The sequence below is a fragment of the Corapipo altera genome, unplaced genomic scaffold (assembly GCF_003945725.1).
Source record: "Corapipo altera isolate COAL_440 unplaced genomic scaffold, ASM394572v1 22b, whole genome shotgun sequence".
NCBI classification, from domain to species: Eukaryota; Metazoa; Chordata; class Aves; order Passeriformes; family Pipridae; genus Corapipo; species Corapipo altera.
In genome coordinates, this window is record NW_020884876.1 from 26,005,337 (window position 1) to 26,032,904 (window position 27,568).

The window sequence follows — 27,568 nt, forward strand, 5'->3', positions numbered from 1 at the left end:
CTCATCAATCCACATTCCAAACAGGAGTTGCAACCGCTGCCCACAGAACTGTGTCATTTGAAGGATCACTATTATACAACATCCATCATCTGCTGGTGACAACACACCAGTGCTTCTGCGTGTGGCAAGAGAAGTCACTCTGGGCAGTGTCAAATAAGAGCGATCACATTTGAGAACCAAAACCTTAATGCTTCAGGCTCTGGTCAGAGGGTTTACCTGCATCGATGGCTTGCATTAGGCACTCGTAAGTTGTTTGGACAAGTCTCCTTGCACCCTCGTCAACTTCTCCAACATAAAACGTCTCATTCAGATCTCCGTGGTAGCCATTGCGATAGACAGTAATATCCACTGCAAAGAACACCAGACATGTTGGACTATCAGCACTGTATTCCTCACTTCTTGATTTGTTGAAGGGACAAACACAAACATGTGAAAATGGGGTATTCTAATTGTGAAATCAAGATTACTTCGCAGGTGTAAACTCTTCCAGCAGAATCAATCTGTCATGCTTATCTTGTAGATTCTATGGAATTAATTAATAAGGTAGTGTTTCACTGGTCAAACATTTGATGTAATAAAAAAAAAAAGCGGGGGGGGGTGTGTGAAAAAATCCCACTTCGAGGCAACACGGACACAGCAAGCTTACAATTGGTATTCCAGGAAAGAGAAGCTCTTTGTCCATGGTGATTTACCTAGTTAAAATACCTTCTTAGAATTCATTCCAGCACTAATGGGGGAAATTAAATTTAAAAAGGTATGTAATCACGTTTTTGTGTTTCAAGTTGACCTCCTGTGGTAGAATGAGTACTTTGGTGGTTTTAAGTCTATGTCAGTCATCTGGTAGGTCTAATAGCTGCTGGAGCACCAAACCCACTAGAATAGTTATTGCTCTGCTATTCATGAAGAAATCAACATGCAGACCCTCTCACAGGCCAACAGTCTTGAAGGAAACTGTATTGAGCAATAGTACTTCAGGAATATGGTATATGAGCCACTGAGAGAGACCAGTACAACCTTCATAGAAAAATGTGGGAAACCACATATTGGTGTCAACAGTAAATCTGTACTGCTGGCAAACATTTAAGAAACAAATGAACACCCCATGAAAACAATACTGCCTGTTGTGGATGGAAGCATGTGCAGGGTTATGCTATACTCCCTGCATGACTGTGTGGGACTACAGGAACATTTTGCCCAGTGTACAAATCTGGTACTGTAACAACGGGACTGTACAGAAACCAACACCCTGGTAACATATGCAGATAAAAGTGTTTAACAGGGCTCCTTTAGCACAGAGTCCAGACTACTTGTTGCTAACAGTCTATCTCTATAGGTCACATGATTACAAGACTTTCTCTTTGACGCTGTCAGATTTGGCCAGAACATCTCACTTTTGCAGACAGATTAGCTTTGTTTAAGGATCTGCTTCCAGGCAACAGTATGATAACAAGATGTTATAGGATGCCCTGCTCAGAGCAGGGGGCTGGACTAGGAATCCCCTGCTACTACCTTCTGGATGACATTTTCCTGTGATTCCAGAAACCTGTTTTGGACTTTGGCATGGTTTCCAGCAGGACAAAGCATTTTAAATAAAGAGAAAGATGGGCACTTCCCTGTAACTGTCTGTTGGGTACATTCCCTCCAAGGTACTTTTTCTATCTCTGCCTCATCATCTGTTCTGTTCCTTCTTTTAAAGAGGTTTTTGAGCCGCTACCTTACCAAAAGTAAGCATAGTTCTTTCTCATCAAAACAAAATAGAAGGCTCCAAGCTTGAGCAAGTGCAGTCAGGGCAGGGATGTGGACAAAGATATGACTAAACCCCCTTATAGAAAGTGTTCTCTAAGGCTGAGGTACAGCCTTGGCAAACAAATAGTGGAGACATAAGGCACTGTGTAGATGAACCCAATCAAGTTGATTAGAGGGATGAAGAACCCCTCCTATGAGGAAAGGTTAAGAGAATTTGGATTGTTAAGTCTGGAAAAGAGAAGGTTTCGGGGTGACCTAATTGCAGCCTTCCAGTACTTGAAGGGAGGCAATAACAAAGATGGAGAGGGACTTTTTACACGAGCATGTAAAGACAGGACAAGGGGGAATGGCTTCAAACTGAAATGAGTAGGTTTAGATTAGGTATTAGGAAGAAATTCTTTACTGTGAGAGTGGTGAGGCACTGGAACACATTGCCCAGAGAAGCTGTGGATGCCCTGTCCCTGCAAGTGTTGAAGGCCAGGTTGGATGGAGCTTTGAGCAACCTGGTCTAGTGGACGGTGTCCCTGCCTGCAGCACGAGGCTTGGAACTAGATGGTCTTTAAGGTCACTTCCCACACAAACCATTCTATGGTTCTATGAACTAGGCCTCTTAGTTTAGACTCCAGCAATATCAGAAAAGCTGGCAACAGTAGAGAGCTGTGCAAAGGCATCATCTTTGAAATTAAAGAAAGATAAAAGGAGCTTGGCACACATTGTTACATGTACACTACAGCTCAGAGCCATCAGCCAGACCAAACCTCCCCTAGAAAGGGGCAGCAATCATGAAACTTGTTCTGAAAAGGCTGGTACCCACAGCACTGAGATGCAGACTTAGTAGCTATTATTACATGCTAATATATATCAAATATCTGATGATCTAAAATGATTCCAACCCGCTTCTAGAGGCAGGCCAAAGCCTAGGACATGCTGGGTATTTATTTATGGATAAGAGAAAAACAAACCAATGCAATAAAAAAAGGCACAAGTGCTTGTACGAAACAAGTATCATTAATTTTTACTGCCAAACCAGGAAGGAATGAAAATGAAAACAAAAAATGGTCAAGTAATTTATAGAAGTATCCCTCACCACTCAAGAAGGTGTAAGTACCTTAAGTACCCTGAGTAAAAAGCAACTGGTACTGTGAGGATGCTCAAAAAAAAGATGTTTTTCAATAAGCAGCTATGCCATGCCTCACCATTAAGATCCTTTACAGTCATCATAATCATCATGTCCATAGCAAAACCATAAGGATCTAGAACCATCTAATTAAGAATTCACATAGAACTAATCCAGCTGACTAATTCAGTACAGATTTTATTCACTATATATATATATATGTATAGTCTGGAACAACCGGGCAGAAGAATTATGAAGCCCTAAAGTGGATCAAACTTTGCAAGTTATTTTACTAAATAAACTCATGAATTTAATTGGTAAATAAGAAAAAAAGGTTCTCTTAAGAAGCTACTTCAACTACGTTGCCTGTGAGTGAAAACTCACCTCACTGCATGGTTATAACTGGAAAGAAGGTAGAAATATTAAAGGTCAATTTTCACAGCACTTACCATTAACAATATCTCCTTCCTGCAATGGCCTCCTGTCGGGAATTCCATGACAGATCACTTCATTCACTGACGTACAACACGACTTAGGGAAATTATAATAATTCAGAGGGGAAGGATAGCAATTCCTTGCAATACAAGCCTAAACAGAAAAAATACAATTTACACTTTGCATTAGTAAGTTCTGTACAAAGAAAAAAGGTAGAAAAAACATAAACAACAGTGTTACAGTAAAAATGATAGGCTGAAAAGCAGTGACTCTTGAAAATAAGATTCTTCAAGCATTTCTTGGTATTATAGTATTTTGTTATGCTTTGCATTTCTTACGAGGAAGAAAGTAAAACTACTTCAATTTTGTTTCTGCTCATTTTTATGTTCAACTACAGTTGCTGAAATATTCAGGTTTAAAAAAATACATGGCAATATTTATTCAGTTAAGAACCCAGTCATTTTCAATGACTGTTTTTAAGCACCCGGTCTAAGACTCTTAAGTATTTTTGCAAGACACACAAGCAAAGTAACATTTAGTACCACTCTTTCACCCCTAGTTTAAAACCTTAAGCTGCTTCCCTGGCACTCTAATAACATTTTTGGTATTTTTGCAAAATGGACACATTTTATATATACTTACATATACATACATACATACACTTTGTGACGTACTGAGCAAAATACTGGAAAAAATACTGTGTTAACTTTTTTGTTTTAATTTAAAAAAATAATACTGTTTTAAAACTGCAAAGTACCAATTAAGGATATCAGTCAGTATCAACAATCTGCCACGGAAAAGTTTCCAGAAACTGCTGAGGAGGGGTAACATCATTTTAACTACTAGTTGTTCATATCAGACATTATGCCTAAGCAAATAATTTGGTTTTTAATGCAGCTCAACAGAAATCTCTAGCCTAATGAAACCAGAGTAAGTTCCTTACAATCTTGGCTCAAGAGCTGCAAATGCAGATAAAAAGAACCACAAAGCTCTCTAACAAACTTAACCATAACAGAATCGTTGCCTTCCCCACAATGGACAGAAGCATCCTCAATTATGGGACTATATGATTCACAGAAAAGACAGCAAAGAAAAAAAAAAATCACACAATTCAAATACCTATGAACAGTTAAGCCAGGAAGATTCTTGAACATGTATTTCAAACACTTCACTGGACTGTGGCTTTAATGTGTCTGACTGCACCAAAAATCTTGTTTCAATTCTCTCTGAGGCACCTCAGTTTTGATTCCAATCATAAATAACTAAACTTTCTCCTCTGTACATCTTAGCCAACAACAGAGAGCACAGGAAGTCCATGGCTTACAAATGATGTTCTTTATATAATTGTATCTGTGGAGCAAAAAGGGTTTAGAAGAAAGAAAATTATATGATGCTAACTGAGAAAGCAGGTGAAGAAACTTAGAAGAAACCTGAAGCCAGAAATCATGGAAGCTGCTGATAAAGAGAGAGGCCAAGGACTTCCTAACTCATTTTGAACCTACCATTGTGTTGGAGCACACTTCTACCATCTGCACTACTCACTAGCTTCAAACTGGGAAACAGTTCAAAATAAAGAAAAGGAATTCATGCAACAAAGAAAACCACAAAACAATCATTCAAAAACAGAGACAGCAGAAAGTACTTGGAAACACCAGAAGAAAAATAAAATAATCTTACTAAATGGACAGCATGATCAATTTCTTCAGTAGTTACTCCTGGTTTCACCATCATGGCAGCAACATCCAATACTTCTCTAGCAAGCTGCAAATTAAACAATTTAAAATAGATTTAAAATTGATCTATTGACCTATTTTTTATTATTTAAAATAGGCCAGGACTACTCTCCAGAAGATTAGCAACTCATTTTGACAGCTACACTGAGATTGCTAGGAAAGCTGTGTGGAGTTGGGCTCTAGAAAGACTTTGAGACGTCTCCAGGTTATATTACTAAACCATGTCTGTGAGATTTGAAAATACCCCATTTAAGATTTTGGCCACAATTTCCTTGAATACCATAATCTTAGATCAGACTACCTAAATACATTTCAAAGTTTGACTTCATGCACAAGGAAGTGATTACAACTGAACAGCTCTTTTTCAAAAATTGCTAGGGATAGGGCTTTGTTTCACTGTTGTTTTTTAGTTTTTACACAGTACTCTAAGAGAGGAAAAAGTTCTGTTCTCATTTATGCACTATAAAACATATTCTTAACAGCAACGATGTCTCAGCCACAGATTGTCTCACTAGTAATAACAAAGCCAGGAAACAGATAAAAGTCATCTTTCTGCTTGTAAAACAGCATACTGTGAATAAGGAGCCACAAGCAGAGAAAAAGCAAGAAAATATCAAGTTTCCTGAACTATTTTTCAGTGCTCTGCAGTAGTTTGAAAGTTGGTACTCTCAAACGTGCTGTCACAAACTGGTAAAATCACTACATATTTTTAGAGAACAAAGGCACTTTGAAACAAAAATCAAAAAGCCCTTACCCTACACACTACTCGCATCCCTTCTATATCCTCAGATGACAGTATTTTTATTTGAGAGGTTCCTTTTAAAGCCTGTTCTGATTCAGACATTCCTGAAAAGGGGGAAGGGGGAGGAAAAAAAAAAAAAGAAAGAAAAAACCAATGTTATACACAGAGGAGTGATTAATCACTACATATGTCCAATCAAGCAACTTCCTTAGCATGCCAATGGCAATGAAGTACAGACTTTCTTACCACAGACTAAAGTAACAAGCCCACCAAACCATAGCATTATCATCATTATTCAGATTAACTTCAATTCATAAGCCTTCCACAATATTGTAATGCCCACATGTGCTCAGAAGGCCCATTCACTTACTGCATAAACACAATCTTAAAAATCAGATTTACACGGAAATTATTTTATTCATAGAAAATTATTTTTAGTTGCTTTTAGAAAATAAATAGTAATAAATAATATTCTGAAAGAGCCATAAAAGATTATATGAGTTTCTGAATATATCTGGTTATACTACTGCACTAATCATCTGATAAAAACATGTAAATTCTTCCTAGTAAATTCCGTGCAAGCTCAGCTTTATAGACGAACGACACCCTAAAATACAGTATTTTGTGTTGTTTAAATACTTACATTCTGTAAAGAATAACTTAAGAACAGCATAAGATTAAAAAATAATGCTAACATACCTTATAGCTGCTCTGTGGGGAAATACAAAGTACAAATATTGATATCAAAAGGGGAAAATATCAAAACAAACCAATAAGCAAGTAATGCATTCCCTCTGTGTCCAAAAATAGCTGGAACTCACACATGAGTTTTCTTCTGGGAGTTGCTTACTGCAGGTTTTTCTTTTGTTATTTCATAACACATTTTCTACAGTTACACTGATGCCACTGAGAATGGCTTAGAATTCACCTGTGACAGTCAACTAGTTGTTGTTTGTTATGAAGTCAACAACAGGACTGAGACTTGTATGTTTGGGGTTTGTTAAATTCCCTAAACACCTCTCAAAGATAACACATTACAAACTTTGGACTTCCAAAAAATACTTGTAACCATTATTTTTGAAAAATCAGTAAGTTAACAAGAGGAAGAAATAAAGTGAGAAAAAGAGATAGAAGAGGTTCCCTTCTCCAGTATATCCTTCATGCTTTATAGGCTTTTTCAATTAAAAGGAAAATAGAAGAATAGAAAAAAACCTCCATAATTGTGATTTGTTTCAAGTTACCTAGTGGATGATCAGCATAGTCTGGTCTCTGAATGTAACTTGGCACAGGTCTTGTTGGCGTCTAAATAAATCACAGGCAAAGCTGGTTAGGTTGCAAGAACACTTATTATAGTCACAAAAACTCATGTAGCAAAATTAAATACAGTAAAATATGGCTAAATCCACTTAGAAAAGGTTGTGAAGTATGCAAACACTGCAAAACAGTTCAAATTTTCAAATCTCAAACACTCTCCCGTTACTCTTTATTGCCTTCATATTATACGACTTTTAGTATCCAACTCCACGCCTTTGTAAAAATCAAACTTTTACTTTTAAACTAAATTAAATTGGTTTAATAATATATTATCCCTGTTACACTGCAGTGCTTTTTCTGCTACTTTCCAGAGTACAAGTGCACTGGTTCCAAATACATCCTTCCTCCTTCTAGCAAGATTGCTGTATTCATTAGCACTAGTTTCATTTGCATCAGTCCTGCAGCAGTCAGAAGACAAAAAAGCCAATGTTCAGCAATAACATCCCTATTACTTGGCCAGTGAAATATCCAAAACACCCTTTTCTCCAACAACACCAACAAACTCTCATGGGCTCAGGCTCTGTTAATCTGTTCTCTGATAAGCCTGTAACAGATGGAGAAGACTATAGAGGGGATGCCACGGGGGCAGCATTTCCAGCACAGGCCAATTAGAAAAGACAAATGTAAGCAAAACACCACTACTCCTGTAAAAAAGCTTCCGCTTATTCCATATACAAACTTGTACCAATTCAAAAACACACCTATACTGAGGTCATCATCTTCTAAACCCACCTTTCACAGCCAAAGATCTTACTGACCTCTTGTTATTCTTCAACATTCTAGTGTTGGACATTACTATAACGTCTGTTCCTTCAAAAGAGCTGTTCACCAGTTCAGTCACCAGGTTATTTCAAACCACTAACATAAAATAATATAAACCCATTTATTTAAACTTTAAATTAATTCACCTGAGTTTTTCTGAAAACAGACTGCTTCATAATTGGTGAGGACACTAAACAGCTAGGAGACATCATCTGAACTAGCAGTAGCTTTCTTGCAAAATAAATGTCAAAAGATACAGCTAAAAGGTATGAGCTTAAGCCTGTTACTGATGCGTGTTACCTCACTTCTTTAATTTTAAATATACCAAGAGACAGAACAAGTTAAATCAAAATGAACCACAATAAGGACAGTCATATATGTCCCTGCCATCAGGTTCAGACTGCTTAAGAAGCTTGCCTCTCTCAGCTAAAATGTGGGAGGTAATCAGGTCAGGAGTGGTCCATTAGTTGCTACAGAATCATAGAATCAGCTGGGTTGGAAAAGACCTCTGAGATCATCAAGTCCAACCCTTGATCCAACACCATCGTGGTTACTAGACCATGGCACTAAGTGTCATATCCAGTCTCATCTTAAAAACCTCCAGGGACGGTGAATCCACCACTTCCGTGGGCAGTCCATTCCAATGTCTGATTACCCTCTCTGTAAAGAAATTCTTCCTAATATCTAACCTAAACCTGCCCTGGCAGAGCTTAAGACCATGCCCTCTTGTCTTACTGAAAGCTGCCTGGGAGAAGAGATCAACCCCCACCTGGCTACAGCCTCCTTTCAGGTAGTTGTAGAGAGTGATGAGGTCTCCCCCCAGCCTCCTCTTTTCCAGGCTGAACAACCCCAGCTGCCTCAGCCTCTCCTCACAGGACTTCTGTTCTGTGTAGTAATGTAGTTCTATGTAGGAATGTAGCAGTGCTGGAGTAAGGAGTGGCACCTACTGCTTACCAGTGGATAGTGTGGCCTGAGTTTACCAGTATATCGATACCCAGACCAGGGATTTGTGTTAATGTCACCTTCCAGGGTCCATGAAGACACTTCACGTTTGGCTTTTTCATCTTCTGAAAAGACAAGAGAAAGTGGGAAAAAAATTGCAGCAGCAAGATCAGTCCTACTTAAGAATAAGAACTGTGGAGTCTAGAAAATGACTTAGAGGTACGTAAGTCTAGATCTGACTCATTCTGGCATTTCAGATATTGATACATGGAAGCGTGACTAGCAGTTACCATTTTGTATTGCCCTTAAGTTCTTCACATTCAAAATTCACAATTTTCCAACTCTATTCAATCACAAACTGGGGAATGTCAGGACTTAATGCACAAATGAAGTGTAGCAATTAAGTTGTTCTTCATTTGTAGTTTTATACCCTAGTGCTTGTTTTCATTCCTGGGAAAAAGCATATTTCTACAGAGACTCACTATCCCTTCAATTAACACTCTTGCACATCCTTTTCTGTGATCTCTCTCGGCATCCAGTGACAGAAATGACCTGAGGTGGGAAAGAGGCCACCCAGCTGCCAGTTTCAATACATGGAGCCTGCTACCTCTCCAGATCTGATGAAGGGAGTGCAGGTGCTGCCACTGCTGCATTTCTGGACAAGCACTGTGCACACCTTATAAGATGGTCCCAAACTGCTGGAGGTTCCCAGCTCTCTTGACCTTGTGAAATTCATGCCTGATGTGGTCCAGTGATTGACTTCATTCACAAATAACACAGTCCTAAGAGGGTAGATTGAAGATGTTTATTTAAAGGTAAGTAGATTGTGAGCATTACCAAAAGGAGAAATATTGACTTAGAAAGAGGAGGTAAGGGTTAAGAAAGCGCATGGTAGTATTAATCTTTAACTTGTAACATGATAACTTGTTTGTTTTCTCTTTTTATATCTCACCAAGATGAAGAGATGGCAAAAGGTCTGCCATTCCAAGCCCTAACGTGAATTCCTCAGTCTCTGTGGCTTATATCTGAGCCATTTGCTCACATGATATTCAGTTTAGATGAACCACTGAGAAATAATAATTTAAAAATCCGAACTTTTTAATATCCATGCAGATGCAAATAGGATACAAAATGCAAGTGTGAACTATGAGATCCCTACACTGGGAAGGCAGAACAAAGGAATACATTCGTAATTGTCTGTACTACTCAAACTTATCATTCGACATTTATTATGGAAAAAGGAGCTTTACTGGGTTTTAGAAAAGGAGGTAGATTATTCGAGGATTTGAATTTCTGACATGTCCTACCTCCCTTTAAAGCAGGGCTTAATGAAGACAGGCAGGGTGATGGGGGAGAGGAGGCAAGGGGGGCAGAACTGACGACTGCTCTCTTTTTGGTTTTAAACTCGTGGGGTATTTTCACTACTCAGGTAAGGCAGAATCTACCAGTCTACTCGTATTTGTGTGCCAGAGCTACCAGCTGTAACTAAGGCATACAGATACTCTTATTACCTTTAAACTCAGGAAAATCCTAGTTATGACACATTCTCCTATCAATGGCTGCACCATGCACAAGAGCATTTTCCCTTTTTTTTCCAAAGGGGTACACTCCAAATTGTACAGAGCAGCTGCACTCTGACTTGCTTGAAACACACCAAGTGTCTATCACAAAGACTTTGCACAGACGTTTCCCACTTTATTGTCTTTTACTGCAATAGACGCCAAAATGCTACGAAGGAACAAGTCTGAAATAATGATTTATTATTCTCCTTGCCCTTTATTTCAGCATCCTTCTTTCTCTGTTCATACACCTGCCAATGTAGCTCAAGCAATAATTCATACAAATAGAAAAGTGTACAGAAAGAGAGACTTCTGTGCACTTCCGTTTCTGAAATTTTACACAACACTTAAGATTACTGCAAACTGGTCAAAACTTCAGACATGCAGAACCCAGTGCCCAATACCTTGGTAAAAACCCAACACCATTCTTAGACAGAGAAGCACAGAACAGCTGTCGTTAGAAGGGACTTCTGGAGGTCAACTGGTCTAGTCCCCTTCTCAAGCAGGGCCACCCAGAGCTCACTGCACAGGACAAAACCAACTCAAAACAATATTAAAATGGATTAAAAAAAGAGTGAACTTACTTGCTTTCTTGTGTAATAACTTGTGAGTGGCCCAGCTTCCCTTAAAGCATTCCTAGAATTGCAAACAAAATATATAAATACGTGTTTTAAGTAGCATTAATGTGGTCATCCTCACAAAACAGAGAAGCAACCGTATTTTAAAAGAAAACTAGAAGAGTGGTTTTATTAACCCTTGTAGCAACATGCATGAAACTGCTAGTCTTAACTAATACTACATTCAAAAGTTTCTTAACCAGAATAGGCAGAAAGAGCAGCCAAACACTCATGGTAGTGAAATACATTGACCTAATCCTATATACTAAATATTATCCCTTTATCATTTTAATGAGTAACTAAGCACCATGGTTGCTCTGGGTTGGCTGAAGCACAGAGTCTATCTCTGTACATGATCTTACAGCATTGCAGTGGGCAGGATGGTCCTCCCTTGGCTCCTACAACCAGTCATCTCCTCCTGCTAACTGCATCCCTTCTGCCTCCTTCTCCAGCACAGGAAAGCAACAGAGATCAATCAGCACAATCACAGGGGAACTAATGAAGTAGATTAAAGGGTGGGAAATGAAGGTTGCTGAACAAAAATAAGAAATAGAAAGAAAAAAAAAAGAGAAATGTGAAATGGAAATCAAGAAAAGAGTGACTGTGGAGGAGTCTGGCTTTTTCTCTTTTTTCCAAGCAATAAAAGAGCAGTGTCACAGACAATGAATCAGCAACGGGGCAGATGGAAATGGCTGGCAGCTGGAGAAGAATAAAGAAAGACTAAGAGGAAGGAAAGACATGAAAAAGACAGAGATTTAAGCAGAAAAGCTGCAGAAGGCAGCATTAAAGGTGATCCTTTAAGGTGCTAATTAGTAAATTACTCGGGTTTGTAGCAGAAATTCTAATTGAATGGCTACGTGCACTCAAAACAACCATTAGGAAACAGCTAATTCCAATAATTTACAATAAAGAGGCAGGAAGCAAACTGTTTTCCTTTATAAGGAAAGACAATACTAATGCTGAATCATCATTGTAGAACTACCATCCAGAGCCAGCAACTGATTCAACCTAATGTATACAACATTCAAGCAGTCCAAGACAACAAATCTGTAAACTAAACCCAGTGTATAACATTCTACCCCTGCTTCACAGTTGCTACTGAGTGGTCTTTAGCTGTCTGCTCCTGTCGAGCCATCTTCTCCCCTTTTCCTCTTTAGTTCTTGCAACCAGGAGTTACCAAAATGCCTCCACAAAAACACAGTAAAGTGGTGCACAAGTACACCCACGTTCAAAAAGACCCTGTTGTGTGCTGTTTCCCTCATTACCAAAACCAGTGCTTCCTATGCCACATACCAGGAGTCACCACACTCTCTGGACCAGAACAAGATGTGCTGTGGTGCTACTAAATGGTCTGCCTGTGCAACAAGACGCTCTGAAACCAATACTTTGGATGACCAGAGAGAATGTCACTTTGAACAAGCAGCAGAAGGTTTTCCTGTACAACCCACTGCATACAGACCTTTGCAATGCACTAATTTCTGTTTTCTGTTGGAGACCTGGGAGAAAAGAAGCAGGTTTTAACTGAGGTCTATTTAAAAAAAAGAAATTAAAAAGCTAAAAACGCTATTTTCAAGGACACTGGAAGCACCAGTATGGTTTTAATCCCCTTTCAAAGATGAGGTCTCTGTTCTGAAGCAGAAGGATTACACAACTGAGGACTTAGAGCAGCTACCAGGCCTGCAAACCTAGAATCCACTTATTTGAATATAAAAGAGCATTTGGTGAATGAAGATGTACATAAACTGTGGTAATTCCTGGTTGCAGTTCATTCTCTCCTTCCCTATGGAATTCTGGGATATACTCTCCAATGTCATTCCTTTGTCCTATACCAACAGTCTTTTCCTCTTTGATGGCCTATAACCAGAAAACACCAGGCAAACACAGCACCACTGACAGTACCATAACCTGACACCAGGCTCCATTTTGGCTTTTTATCCCCTGCAGCTGCGAACAGCCGAAGAGGATCCTGCATAAGGCTGCCATAAGTCTGAATTTTCCCAAACACGTTTCCCAGATTCTACTTGCCCTCTATTTCTAGAGGAGCGGCAGCTCCATCAGAACTCCTAGAGCACAGCTCCACAGGAGCTGCTGTACAGCGGGACATCCCAGACACGCGGAGATGTGGACATCCATCAACTGCAACAAGCCCAGCGAAGCAGTAAGTCTAAAGCGTTTTTGTGAGCACGGGCTATTACATGTGCAGTGTACAATTAATGAGTATCTCTGCCTTGGTCTGACACCTTTGGAAGTCACTCAAAGGATATGCTGAACATCAACCTACAACCCATCTATTTTGTGTAAGATCAGCCATACGCTTCCTGTAAGCACCGGACTTGCCGGGTACACACAAATTATTTATATTCGACAAATTACTGCACAAGCACCACGTTGCACATGACTGCAGAGCTCTGCCTTGGCAATTCCAGATAAAACTACAGCAGCTGTCATCTCATGGGTTGGAGAATCACAGCCCTGGCAACAAAGCACTACCAAGGTACCAATGCACATTGCAAGCACCCTCACCTTCTATACCTCAGACTTCCTGACAAGCTATGGAAGAAAGCTGCTCTTTCCCTCCACCTGGGCCACCTTCCGAAAAATTTTCGGAAAAAATGATGCTTTTCACAGAGCCTTCTCCTGAGACATCTACTTCAATCTTCCTATTACCATTCCTGTCTCCTAACGATTCTTCCATGTTCCTATGCCCCTATACAGGTCAGGATAGAAAATTTTCAATGACTAAATAAAACAAATCTAGAAAAAAATATCCAGGGTGATTTTTAATATTAAAATTAAGAAAATGAAGATTTTTTTTTCCTGATATGGTGAAAAAAGGAACATGCAAGATTGCGTGGCTATATTTTAAAATATTAAATAGCTTCATCGGGGAAGTACACAGGAATAATATGAATTTGCCTTCAAGTTTCTTGGAAGACTTTCTGGATTTCATTTCAAAAACTACATTATCCATCAGTATGCCTGATATTAATACCTCCACCCTTCTTACCTGAAGCATTTTTCTTTTTATGGCTTTTATATAGCAAACAGGACAGACTTGTAAACACTGGAGAGGACTCTACAAGAAGAGAGGCTAAATGTATGACAAAAATGAAGGCAGAGGGGTAATCCTTGATTTGTTTAGAGCAATCCTGAGTACGACTATTCTATCAGTAAGAAAAATATGTGTTTTTTAGACAGAGGCTGTCAACACATACAAACCTTTAACGACATTTCTGCTTCAAGCTAATCTTAAGTCAATCCCACCAGTTCTGTGTTTAAAAACAAGCTCAACACAGTGCGTATATGAACCTGTGCATATATGAAAAGGTAACCAAAGGCACAACCAGCATTACCATCCAAAAAGATTCCTGCTGGATCAACTTGTGGAAGCCATGTTATTGCTGTAAATGATTTTTACCTTAAGGACTCAGCCCAAAATCTATTTACTGGTTGAAATATTGACAGAATCATTCAGCATAGCAGAATTGGTTTTACATTACAGTGCATTTTCACTATTAACACAATGATCACTACTAAATAACTTAAGCTTTTTTCTCTTTGAATCAGCCATTGAAAGAACAAAACAAAACCCTTTAAAAGAGTTACTGAACTAATTAGGAAAAAAAATTCCGAGCTATGTTTATCATCATCCTTACAGTAATAACAGAGAGTTTCTTATTCTTTTGATTCATGTATCCATATGCAACCTGACTAAGAGGTGGAAAAGTACAGCCAACTGCAAATTCCAGAGGAGAAAAGGATGCTAAATCAACCAAGATTGGGATACTACTACACTGCAAACTGCTGTATAGCACAGACATAACCAAACTATATTTAAATAAGCCACCCAGAGAAGTTGTGGACACCCCATTCCTGAAAGTGTTCAAGGCTAGGCTAGATGGAGCTCTGAGCACCCTGAGGGTGTCCCTGCCCATGGCAGGGGAGTTGGAACTAGGTGATCTTTAAGGTCCCTTCCAAACCAGGCCATTCTATGACACCCAAGTACAGGAAGCTATGAAGGCACCAAAGCACAGAATTCAAGGCATACTCATACGTGGTGTTTCTGAACTGCCTTTGCATGGGAATAGTTCATTTAAAGTTAGCTCTGGAAACCCTCTATCAGCACTTTCCAGCCTTAAGGCTGGCACTCCTGTTCAGGCTCCCCTTCCCCTTCGGATACGGCTTCTTTACACAACCTGGCATTCAAAACTGTCAATACACCTATTAGCAGGTATACGAAAACCACCCCACTGTACAGTTAGAGAGAACTCGTATCCAACTGTCACAAAATTACTGCCTCCATCCTCTGTGCTTATCATTTAGAGTCACTGTGATGAATTTCCAAAAATATCTATTTTATAGCAAAAAAAAAAAAAGGAAAGAAAAGACAGTTGGAACCAAGACTGCGGGGACAGACTGTCTGTCTCTTTGCATGCCATTACACCCTGAATTGTAATAGACAAACATCTAGGAAACAGTGCCAAGCAGTACACTGTATTTAAAAATATTTTGAGCAATCATTTTAACTGAATTTACACATGTCCTTTAGAATGTAAAATTGTCTTGGGCTTAATCTGACATCATGCCGTTTTGCTTAATGAGAACTCACTCGTTTCTAACCAAATACCTTGAAGGTATGCAAAACAGAAGACAAAAAACCCCCACTTAAGTACAGCATTTAGCTGAAGAAAAATATGAGGCTATCATTGATATATATATTTATAAAACACACAATACAAATTAACTGTACATTTTATCCATAAATACAAATATGTCGAGGAATGCAATAGGTAATACATCTGATGTTAAAATAAAACAGTTGCTTCTTTTCAGCATACTGAAATCCTTCTAGGGCGGTACAAGCCCGCAGAAACAGCCTCTGGCCTGAAAACTCTGTACAAAATTTCCAAACTAGCCTAAGCAGCATACATGAATAGTCAGTTTTCCAGAAAAGTCAAATATGTGTTTTCAGATTCAACTTCAATGGAAGCAGCTATACACTGCATGTTGGTATCAGATCAGCTTTCTCCTTCATCTAAAACCTGATCTTAATGTGAGTGATTTTTGGGAGTAGTGAAAGAACAACAGAACAGAGAAATACAAACTGGACTATCCTTTCAGTATATTCAACGCTAGCTCAGAAAGCCTGCCTACAGGAGTGTGAAGTTTTACTCTCAGAAAGTTATGAGAGCTCAGTTTTTGTGCCTCAACAATAATCAGGCATTTAGCTCAGACACAGGTATTCATGGTGGTTTATAGGCAATTAAGAATGTCAACTTCCTGATGAAGGAAATCTATCAAAAGATCTTCCAGAAGATAGTATCTGCTGAGTGCCATTTATACCTGAAGTAATCCCTATGTGTTGCAGTTGGATATGAGCAGCAGGTTTTAGCCTATTTTCTGCACATCAAAGAACAGTGAACCAAGAATGAAATATGGCACTTATGTGACAGAGGACAAAAAGTAGTTCCATCCAGGTCCACTGCTCCCCACCTCCCACTCCCAACACACTGATGGTGAAAGGAAACAGCAAAGTGGGAGATGGGACACCACCAGTCTTCTCTTCAGGACCACAATTTTTCACAAATTACTGTGACCTTGAGTCACACGAGCATCCAGTCCACACCACAGAAAACCTACTGTTTTGTTCAAGATACTTACACAGATATAAGTAGTATGAGAGAGGAAGTTTTCAGGAAAGCAACACAAAATCTTTAACAAGGGATCCATTTACCATTAAAAGGTTTGCATAAAAATGGTAACTGGAGATCTCAAGAACAGTCACTACTTTCCCCTTCTTTATCATTAAGCCTCTTCTGGAGGAGACATAGAAGAAATGTAAATTGTCCATTTAAATACGAACTGTTTATGTATACTACATACAATTTACACACAAGTGACTGTGTCTATAAGGTAGATTTCACAATAGCAAATTCATCTTAGCAAGAGAAACAATATGCCTGAGACGGGATGCTGCACATCTGTGTTATTTCCACATTCAGAAGCTAGCCTGAATTACTCTATCTAACTCTAAGATGATGAACACATACAACACTGCAGTAGCTCCCTAAAAGAAAGAAAGCAAGACAGTGAAAGAAGGTAGCCAGTAGTGACACTACTTGATTTATTAGCCTAAAACATTATTAAGGGTTAACAGCAGACAGAATCCCAAAGCAGAACAGTCCCTCATGTTACACCGTGAAGCGAAAGAAAAAAAATTATGCCAAGGTTCAACACATCACCTCAGAGTTCCTCCACTGCTAAATGCCATCCCTACCCTGTCTCCACTACCAGTTCAAAACCTCTCTGCTAGGCCAGAACCCGGCTGTCTTGGCCCACTTTCCATGTATGAGCACAAGCACAACTATTATTCAACAGCTGTGCTCAGTTTCCGAGGTACCCCACAGCCAGACAAGAAACAGTGTTGGCTCAAAGAAATCTCAGAGAATGCTGAAGTACTTCAGCACGAGCATTTTCAGGGCACGTTAGTGAGGCATATGTTTTGATGCAGAGAGGTGGGAAAAAATAAATTACCAGAATAATAGCCTTTCTCAAGGAAAGGAGAAACACAAATGATAAATCCACTGGGGAAATCATTGTCTTGATGCAATCTACTTGAAAAGTTCAATTCTTTATGTGCAATAATGAAAAATAATGCTTAATCAATCTCCACACTTCACTGAGATTCTCAGTCCTATACTTCCTGCATTATTTTTTCTTAGCAAACTTACGTTACTAACTTATAATCCACATTGCTTCATGCTGGTTACCTTTCTACAGCAGTACACACTTTCCTATTCTTTATTCTTAGCACTGGAGAATATAAACTCCCCTACAAATTTGGGCTTAGCTCTGACTGGAGTTTTGACTGTATGAAAAAGTCCTTGTAGGTTTCCACGCAATTAATTAATAGAGCCTGTGTCCATACAGATGCTTTTACCCCTCAAGGAGACGCCAGTGGGAGCTTCTTGCTCCCACCCTGCCCTCAGCCCAGAAAAGTGCCTGCACACCCAACTAACACCACTGCATTCCATAAGGACAGGTTGACTTTACAGCTGGGCCAAATTGGGCCACAACACTCTTCAGCAGCATGTTCCCCAAATGTTTTATGACTCTACGGTGCACAGCTTTGGGGAGCTAAACCAGCAAAAGAATTAATGCAACTGCTTGTCCTCCATTAAAAGAAAACCCTGAAAACCCCAGAGGTGGCTCAGCTTAAGAGAAACAGAAGTGTGCATCCTTGGGTGCTACATAACAGCATGTGCTGTGAGGTGGAATAATATCCTAGGTCTGTCCACTCACTAACTTAGCTAACAGTTATTTATGCGTGTAAGACCACAAAGGAAAGAAAACTACCAAAGAGAGAACTTAGGAAAAGATTCACAGATGATAACCAGTCCACTACTGTCAGCTGAAACTTGCTCGAAGTTCAGAGAAAATTTCCTGGCTTTTAATCTCCTTCACCTGTCATGTGCTTATCTGAGCAGGCAGCCAGGTCGTCAGCAGCACCTCACCTACCCCTCCTGCCTGTGCTCACCAGACACCAGTGGAGGACTGTCCAAGGCTCCTCCACGGCACACACCAGATGATAGATGAGGAGAGCTGGAATCTCGGGGCAGTCCCATACTGGGCCCCACAGAAGGTACTAAGGAGGTGCTGAGGGTCCTTGCTACGGAACATGGGCACTGCATGACGCTTCTTTCCCGTCTTTAAACAGGCTGCTGTTAATTCCCTTCTCTCTTCCGTAAAAAATCACCCCAAAACCTTCAAAGCACCTTTCATGTGCTTACCTACTTTACTGATCGAGGCACAATTAGGAGGAACAACACACCCAAGGTCACTCAGAAGTGGGATTCCCAGTTCAATATTTTATTTTCTAGGCAGGACAGCTTTATAAGCATATAGACAGTTATCCAGCAGCCTATTTTAACAAGCCAATAAATATTTCAGGTAACTCCCCTTTTAGCTTACAACAGTAGCAGATATTTCAAAAGAATTAAACCTAGTATATAGATAACAAAAATCTCTGCATCCTATATGACATTAGCTGATTTGGGGATGGGAAAGAAGGAAGTAAAGATGTAACTAGAGCTCTTCATATTGCCCTGTTTGGTCTGTTAAAAAATAGTTTTGTCATCACCAACTAATATTTGTATATGCTGAAGATGCATTACAATGAGTTTTATATCAGACATGTCAAAATGGGTAGTAAAATGTAGAGCAAATCCTCCAAGCCAACTACAAGCTCTAGAGGAGAACTAGAGATACAGAATCGTCAGAAAAATTTTGAGTTGCAGTCGATGTAACTTGGCATTGATTTCCAGCATATGGCACAGAGACTTCAGGGGAAAGTACCAGAAACTGTGCAGTGGGTGTGTCACACGCACGTGGGAAGTTTTCCCCTAGTTCTATGCAAACTATAACTATCAGTTTACACCCTAACTCAGAAGAAAACCCTGCCAAATAAATAAGTAAATCTAGCTGATGTGACTGTATGATTTTCTTATGTTAATCTACAAAACTTCAATGATTTTACCCTGGGTTATAATTGTGACAAGGTCAGCTGTAATCTCTGAATTAAACATGTGTCCTCGCTGATTTTGACAGAAATTACACATACATAAAGTTCAAAGGATGAGATCATGTATTTTACTGAGCATTGTAAAGTTAATAAAAAAACCCTGAAAATACCACCCACAAACCAAAAACCCCACTCAACAGTCATAAGACAGTTCTTTCTATTTAAGGACCACACTCCATTACCACTGTGGTAATAGGTGAGGATGGCCGAGGCCTACAGAATACATTTAATTCTCTAATTTACACGGAGGAGCTGATGGCTGTATGACATGTAGCCTAACCTGAACCTCCTTGTTAGGCACCCTTAAAGTAAAACATCAAAAAATATATATTAAGAAAAAAAAAGAGGAAAGAAAAGGGAATTAAAGAAAAAAAGGAAGAGTATAAAATAATTTTTCCAAAAAACCTCATAATTCAAAGAAAATCTGTTTTCAGAGCAACAAGTCTCCCGGTGTCTATCAAAGCCGAGCAACTCCAGAGCCAGAGCTGCTGCAGACACAGACACGCACCCGCTGGAATTTGATGAGCACGTCTCATTTTGTCCCACTAAGCCATTATTTTTAAGGGGGGCACAGGGACCACAGACACCTCCAGGCAGAGAAACACACGTGCCCCCTCTCACGAACGCCCCGGCTGCTCTTTAGCCCGCTCGAGTCCCGCATCGCCCGCGGCCACGAGGTGCGACGGGGCTCCCGCCCCGCCCGGGGCCGCCGGCCCGGCACCCCCGGCACCAACAACCGGGGAACCGAGGGGGAACTTCGTGCGGCGTCCCTGCCCGGACCCTCCTGCCCGGCGCTGGCCGGGCCCGGGCGGGCAGGGAGGCAGAGCCGGGCACGCCGGGCCGGGCCCGGGCGGCCGGGAGCCGGCGCGGGGAGCTGGATCCTGCGCCCCGCCGCACGCCCGGAGCGCGGCAGCGCGGCGCTGGGGCCGGGAGAACCTCACCTGGGAGCAGAAGTAGGAGCCCTGGATGCCCAGCTTGAGGCAGGTGGGGCACTGGAGCTTGGCCTCGCTGCTGCAGCCGGCGGTCTCGCACACTCTGCGGGTCTCCACCGCCGCCGCCATGCTGCCGGGCGGCCACGGGGGAGGAGCCGCCGCCCGGAGCTGCCGCCGGCTGGGGCGGGCGGGAGAGCGGCGAGGGAGGGCAGGGAGGAGGTTGAGAGGACTCACAGCCCGGCCGACCTGGGCTTTGGAGGCTTCCAGGCATGGGGCATCCACAGCTTCTCTGCGCCAGCACCTCACCACCCCTCGCAGTGAAGAGGGTGTTTAGAGGATGTTTAGTCTGGGGAAGGAAAGACTGAGAGCGGATCTCATTAAAGCATGTAAGTATCTCAAAGGTGGGGGTGCCAAGAGGATGGCGCCAGACTCTTTTCGGTGGTGCCCTACGACACGGCGAGGAGCAGTGGCCGTAAACTAAAACGCAAGAAGTTCCACCTCAACATGAGGAAGAACTTCTTTCCATTGAGGGTGGCAGAGCACTGGAACAGGCTGCCCAGGGAGGCCGTGGAGTCTCCCTCTCTGCAGACATTGAAAACCAACCTGGATGAGTTCCCGTGTCACCTGCTCTAGGTAACCCTGCCTTGGCAGGAGTTTGGACTAGAGGATCTCCAGAGGTCCCTCCTAACCCTAAGAATTCCTGATTCTGTGAAAAACTTGTGGTTTTCATCAGTGAGGTTATACCAGAAGTTTTTCAAGCATACCTTCTTTATTATGGAGTGTTGGTATGTAGGGCTGTCTCTATGGTTTATAACAATTCTTCCACTCTATTTTATTTAGCCCACTCTGTTTTTAAAACCATCACAAATTCAATGTTCAGTAAGGCAGTAACTAAAATTAGAAAAATAAGCTGCAGAGTCATAGTGGCATTGTCACAGGAAGGACACTGATTTTCTTCCTGGAAAGAGAAAGATTAGATACCAATGATCTGTCATAAAAATAAGTCTGATTAATACACACATTACATTTCTCCTGTTTACATGGGTTGGTTGTGAAAAAAGATACTACCTGTGCCTGTGAAGCTGACTGTGCTTATGTTCTCTGAGGATTGTTGTCAAACTTAGTGTCAATATAGAAAAGACCTTTAATATCATCAAGCCCAACCGTAAATGTAGCACCACCATCATGTTCACCACTAAACCATGTCCTCAAGTGCCATATCCACTTGGTTTTTTAACACTTCCAGGGATGGTGACTCCACCACTTCCCTAGACACCGTTTCAATGCTTTACAACCCTTTCCATGAAGAAATTTTTCCTGTTTCAATGTCATTGACTTCAATGAAACTACACCAATCCTTTTTCTGAACTTAATACGCAAAATATTCTCTTGATTTCCTGGAATCCACATAAATCCCCAGAAAGTGTGATTCAAAGTCCAAACTATAATCTCAGTATTTCCTGCAATTGTTTTATTCCCTGTGGTCTTCTGGCCCCATCTTTAACAAATAATAATAAAAAAAGCTCTTTATCTCCTAGGCTTAGATGTTAAGTGAAAAATTCTACTTTTCCAGAACAGAAAAGTATACGTCTTATTCTTTTGTCAGAATAAATGTATTCATATAAATATACTTGATACCTTATGACAGCGTTAATTGGCAAAAAGTGGCTAAGTAGCCCTGCTGACTACAGGACCACAGCAACAGATGAAGGATCTGACCCTGTTTTGCTGTGTGATAAGCGCTTTCACTAGCATGGTCAAATAACCGAAGGAATTTGATGCCATGCTATTACTGAAGCGTTGTTGCTACTTGTGTTTCTGACATTTCTCACCTTCATTTCTCTAGTATTGATAATACTTGTGTCAGACTACCATTTGTAGAAGGAGTGAATTAGGAAATGTTTCTAGGATGCTTGAAAAATGTAAAGATTACAACTATTATTTTCTTCACCGAGTGAAAATAGCTACACACTGACTCATGTAGCTCATGCCATGAGAGCATTTATGTCCAAATTCTGAAGACACGCAACCAGCTGCCAACCAACATCATCAAATATCTTTAAAGGGCACATTATTAAGTTCTTAGTTTAATCTTCTTAAAGCACAATGTTACTGAACTGGCAGAATCACTTTTAAATGACCCATGTTGCTAGCAGGTATTTTACTGTGAAAAATCAGTGCTCCTTTTCCAAGTAACCAACAAACAAAGCTATCAAGCAATGTAGGACAGGTACCTTTGTGCACTTTAGTTGCCTCTGTGTCATTTGAAGAACCCTAAGGAGTTGCAGACATTGTTTACCTGGTTAAGCAGGGTTTGCAAGTACTTGGTGACACTGACATGGTATAAAAAACCTGAAGCATACTGGTTGATCTAGTTCAATGTCTTCTGCTCAAATGTCATCACTTGCGTCTCGATGAGATTTCAGTATAACCAATATTAATAATTTAGGATACTTTACTAAATTTTATGAGCAGCTAATTCACATTTAAATTCATATCTGAGTATAACCTCACAATATATTCCTATTTTGTCTTTCAGTATCCTTGCTGGGACAATGTCAGTATATGTTTGTGCTCATTTTGCAGTGGTCGACAATGATGCAGGTTAGGAAAAAAGAGGACTCCTGCTCTAACTAGTAGACAAGGTTCCTCCTGTTACTCAGCTTCATTTATTTGTTCTATTTCTGCAAATTCGAAGCAAACTGTTTCCCCGCTTCCTTAGAAAAGCCAAGGATGCCTATATTAATTAAACAGTTTAAAAATATATGTAATTTAAAGAACTGTGAGCACCCTAATTGAGGGATTAGCAAACTTGCATGCTTGTCCTCCTCAGTCTTTGGAAAGAACACAGAGTGCAATTGCTGGTCAACCTAGAATAACAAGCTCTGGCAGATTTGACCTAAGATTTGTTGTTGAGATCGTTTTTAAACAGCCCTGTATCATCATTCCCATAGTAAAAATTATGTGGTTTCTATGCTATTTCAATGCTTTTGTTTTCCAATTTGGCCTTGATTTTCTGATTTACTAAGTGAACCGACTAATACCTCCTGGAGGTCCATCCACTGACACTTCCCATTATCTGGTGGCACACTCATTCTCACTGGGGAAGTTCACTGATCTTTGCTGTGACCTTCCCTGAGTAGAGCTCTTTTTAATCTGTCAGGCTTTTCATGTCACTTTCTAGCTGCCTGTCCCCCTGTGTCACAGACAAATGCACAGAGAGGCACATGAGTCAGAAATTTTATAGCCCATTCATGATCCTTGATTTATGTCCATGCTGTCCTCCCAACTTCTCCAAAGTGATGCAAGGCTGGGAGTGCGTAAGGCAAGCAAACAAGGGCAGAAGGAGAGGTCAGCAATGTCTCATGGGTCAGATGGCTGCTGCAAAAAAGCCAGAGCAGCTGGCAGCTGAGACAGCTGCTGCTTAGGAAGAAAATGGCCACTGAATTTGACATTACTTAATTAAGAGAGTGCCTTAGCTCGGGTTCCCCCCCTTTGCTTCTCTACAGTGCAGTAGTGGGGGCTGGGCAATCCCACTTTCCCAGTGAAGCTCCTGGGTATTGTAGCTGTGTTCTGTTCAGGCTCATTGAAGACACAATTAAATGCCTCTTTGTTCATCGATAGCTGAAACAATGCAAAAATACCACCCAGGAGCCAGATCACATGCAAATGTGCACTGATGTGGCTTGGCACTTACTGAGATTCTCATACCAAATGCAACAGCTACTAGGTTGTGTATGTCTGTATGGGCATGTAAAAAAAGAGAAACTGCAAAACCATCACAAGTGCAAAGACAAATGTCTCAAAGATGGCCACATAAATATATGTAGCATGATCTTAAAAAGTAAGACAGCCCTGTAGGAAACATTACCCAGAGCAAAAGACAAACCTGAGGTCAAAGCAAAACAGTCTTACTATGACCAGAGGGGAAAAAAAAAATTCTTTGTAAACATCCTTGTAAATGAACAGAGTTGCATTAAAGAAATACCTGTCTCCATTTTTCCTCTTTAAGGATTTCAGGTTAAGTGCAATTCTGTAAGTCAAAAGGCATTGCAATATATTTTAAGCCCCTGCATCACTCTTTTTCCTTCCATTGGTGCAGATGCAAACTGAACTACTGAAAGGCCCACTCCAGCCACAGTCCAGTCTGTAGCAGCCTTACTTAAAGCTAATTCCAAGCATGCTTTAGCTGTGGTGAAAAGGAAGATCCTGCACATTCTTTTGTTTTGTTTTGATTGTTCAAGTGGCACTGCCTCTTGCAGCATCTGTATTAATATAGCACATCAAAATTACCGCTGTGATTTAAGAATGGTTCTCTCTGCATTCAAGAGCACTATTTTGGCATCCAAGAATCTTGGCATTTTCTAATATATGCATATGAAACCGGTTGTTTTATAATGGGACAAGATCCAAGGAAAACAAGCCACATCTTTTTAAACAAAATAGTGTTTTATAAAAAGCATTCCTATTTAACCAATAAGTTGGAAGCTTTAAAGAGAGAAAGTCCACTGCTTGTAATAGTTGAAAGAATCCATGAATGTGTCTTGAAGTGGTGAAAAATTTTATTCTTTACTATGGAAGCACAATAAAAGTTATAGAGTGAAGTTCTGGTCCAATGAATTCAACAGGAACGTTACTGATACCAACAGGGACTTCACTCAGTTTGTGTTACCAGAATCAAGGCCTTAAAAATAGACTTTCAAGTAGCAAAATACGATCAGTATTTTGTTTCCACTTTAGATATCTTGGACAATACTGTGAGACATTAACAATTCTTTTTGTTTTCAGGTTTCAAATTCAAACTAAGATGATCAGATTTTTAATCACATAAAATACAATGATTCTAACTCACCGATGTGAGGGCCTGCTCCATTTCCACTTAAACCAGTGAGATACAGGTGTGCAGTTCAATTAGAGCTTGTACTTGCACACCTTTGACTTGGAAGCAGATGTTCCTAACAACTACTTAAATTCACACTGGAAATTGATAAATCCCTGAAGTGTGTGAGGGTTCCTGAAGATGAGATATCCAGCATTTCTTTACTTCAGCCCCTTCTTTTTTTCCACTATAACTTCAAGGGGTGGGATTTTCTGGTTGTATTGACGATACCTCTTTGCCTTCTATCTTAAATTTCATTTTAGTTTGAAGACGATATCACTTGCAAGGCAGCCACATTACTTCTGAGCATCTTCTTTATTACGTGTGTTAGTAGTGACTTGAAGAAAAGATTATAGTAGCTCATAATCCTCTCATTGCTACCGTAAGTTGTTGGATAACTTCTGATGTCATCTTTAGAGGCTGCTTTGTGCCTCCATAACTCAAGAAATCAAAGAAAAAGATACCAAATCACAACACGTACTTACTTCGTATTTGCATGGCAATAAGGTAGGCCATGTTTTGAACTCAGCAATACTATATTCATCTACCTAATTAAACATTGTTAATAAGCATAGCTGTCTTATAAGGGACTTCATGCTGTTAGCCCTGTGTTGCATAAGAAACATGAAATAGCCAAATGCTATATGACATTCATTGATTTGGTTGTTATCACTCATTTATAGTTCTTCTCAGTAAAATGACATTCGCAGCTATAAAATTTAGGTCTGTGCACTTGGTTCATTGAGAATATAAATAGAAAGTTAAACACAGAAGAAGCTGAAGAAAAAATTATCAGGGAGGAAGACGATTCTGGGTGGATTATCTTTATTTATGTTAAGACACTTAAAGACAGGATTAAAACAGGCAGTCAAAGAATGTGCACGGCTGCCAAACAAGTAAAATGGAATATCAGATCCATCTGGCATTCCCCATTCTGGGAAATAAATAGGAAGACCTATTAATTACTCTATTCACATTAAAAAACCTATAAAGAATTAGCAGAAACCAAATTGTATAAAATGGGTTAAATGGACAGTATGTCACTGGACAAAAGAAAAAAGCTGCTGCATGTCTTGGTGTACTTTCTGAATGTACAAATGTAATAGATTATGTTCTTATTTTGCTGTCATAACATGATTTAACATTATACAGTTTAGGGAGAAATATTTTCTTTCTCAATTTCTGTTTTATTGCTGGGAGAAAGATATGTCCTAGTTCTTTTACTTTGAAAACTGTTATGGTATTTATTATTATAAAAGGTTAAGAACTTAAATATATTTTTGTTGTGTTTTTCTTTAGAGATGTGAGGTGGCAGATGAAGTATTACTTTATTGAACCCTCTGCCTTTGTCAAACAAAAATCAAATCATAACACTGAACTGAATTCCGTGGCTGGGATTACCTGGTTTAACGGGCTGCCCAGGGGAGTGGTGGAATCACCAGAAAACATGTGGATGTGGTGCTTATGGGTATGGTTTAGGAGTGGGCTTGGTGGTGCTGTGTTAACTGTTGGACTCGATCTTAGAGTTCTTTTCCAATATAAACCATTATGTGATTTTACCTCTGCCAACATACGGCTTCCCACCGAGTTGGGGAACTGAGGGGAAGAGATGGGAAGGCTGCATCAATGGGCCGAGATCAATGGAATGTGGTCCAACAAGGCCAAGTGCTGGGTCCTGCTCTTGGGTCACAACCACCCCATGCAGCGCTGCAGGCTGGGGGCAGAGTGCCTGGAAAGCAGCCCAGTGGAAAAGGACCTGGGGGTGCTGGTCAACAGCAGCTGAGCATGAGCCAGCAGTGTGCCCAGGTGGCTGAAAAGGCAAATGGCATCCTGGCTTGGATCAGGAATAGTGTGGTCAGCAGGACCTCTGTACTCAGCACTCGTGAGGCCGCACCTCAAGTCCTATGTCCAGTTTTGGACCTCTCACTACAAGGACATTGAGGTGCTGGAGCGAGTCCAGAGAAGGGCAACAAAGCTGGTGAAGGGTCTGGAGGGTAAGTCCTGTGAGGAGTGGTTGTGGGAGCTGAGGTTGTTTAGCCTGGAGAAAAGGAGGCTCAGAGCGGGCCTTATTGCTCTTTACAATAACTTGAAAGGAGATTGTAGTCAAGTGGAGATCAGTCTCTTCTTCCAGGCAGTAAGAGACAGGACATGAGAACATTGCCTCAAGCTACACCGGAGGTTGTTCTAGTTGGACATCAGGAGGAATTTC

General features: G+C 40.4%; 1 protein-coding gene and 1 long non-coding RNA gene across 2 annotated transcripts in view; one reads left to right on the forward strand and one right to left on the reverse strand.

Annotated features, from left to right (window-relative positions):
• METAP1 (methionyl aminopeptidase 1) overlaps window positions 1–20,631 on the reverse strand; it is a 27,514-nt gene extending 6,883 nt beyond the window's left edge. The window contains exons 1-8 of the mRNA XM_027636217.1: window positions 20,490–20,631; window positions 10,935–10,986; window positions 8,804–8,916; window positions 7,015–7,075; window positions 5,786–5,877; window positions 4,976–5,059; window positions 3,313–3,451; window positions 217–348 (exon numbers count right to left, since the gene is read on the reverse strand). Coding sequence (XP_027492018.1) covers window positions 217–348; window positions 3,313–3,451; window positions 4,976–5,059; window positions 5,786–5,877; window positions 7,015–7,075; window positions 8,804–8,916; window positions 10,935–10,986; window positions 20,490–20,609 — 793 coding nt within the window. The 5' untranslated portion in view covers window positions 20,610–20,631. The remainder of the gene's footprint in view (window positions 1–216; window positions 349–3,312; window positions 3,452–4,975; window positions 5,060–5,785; window positions 5,878–7,014; window positions 7,076–8,803; window positions 8,917–10,934; window positions 10,987–20,489) is intronic.
• On the forward strand, window positions 20,516–26,513 carry LOC113943875. Its single transcript, XR_003526484.1, has 3 exons — window positions 20,516–20,866; window positions 23,020–23,084; window positions 25,269–26,513. It is a non-coding gene; the product is annotated as an uncharacterized LOC113943875 (long non-coding RNA).
• Window positions 26,514–27,568: the final 1,055 nt, after the last annotated feature.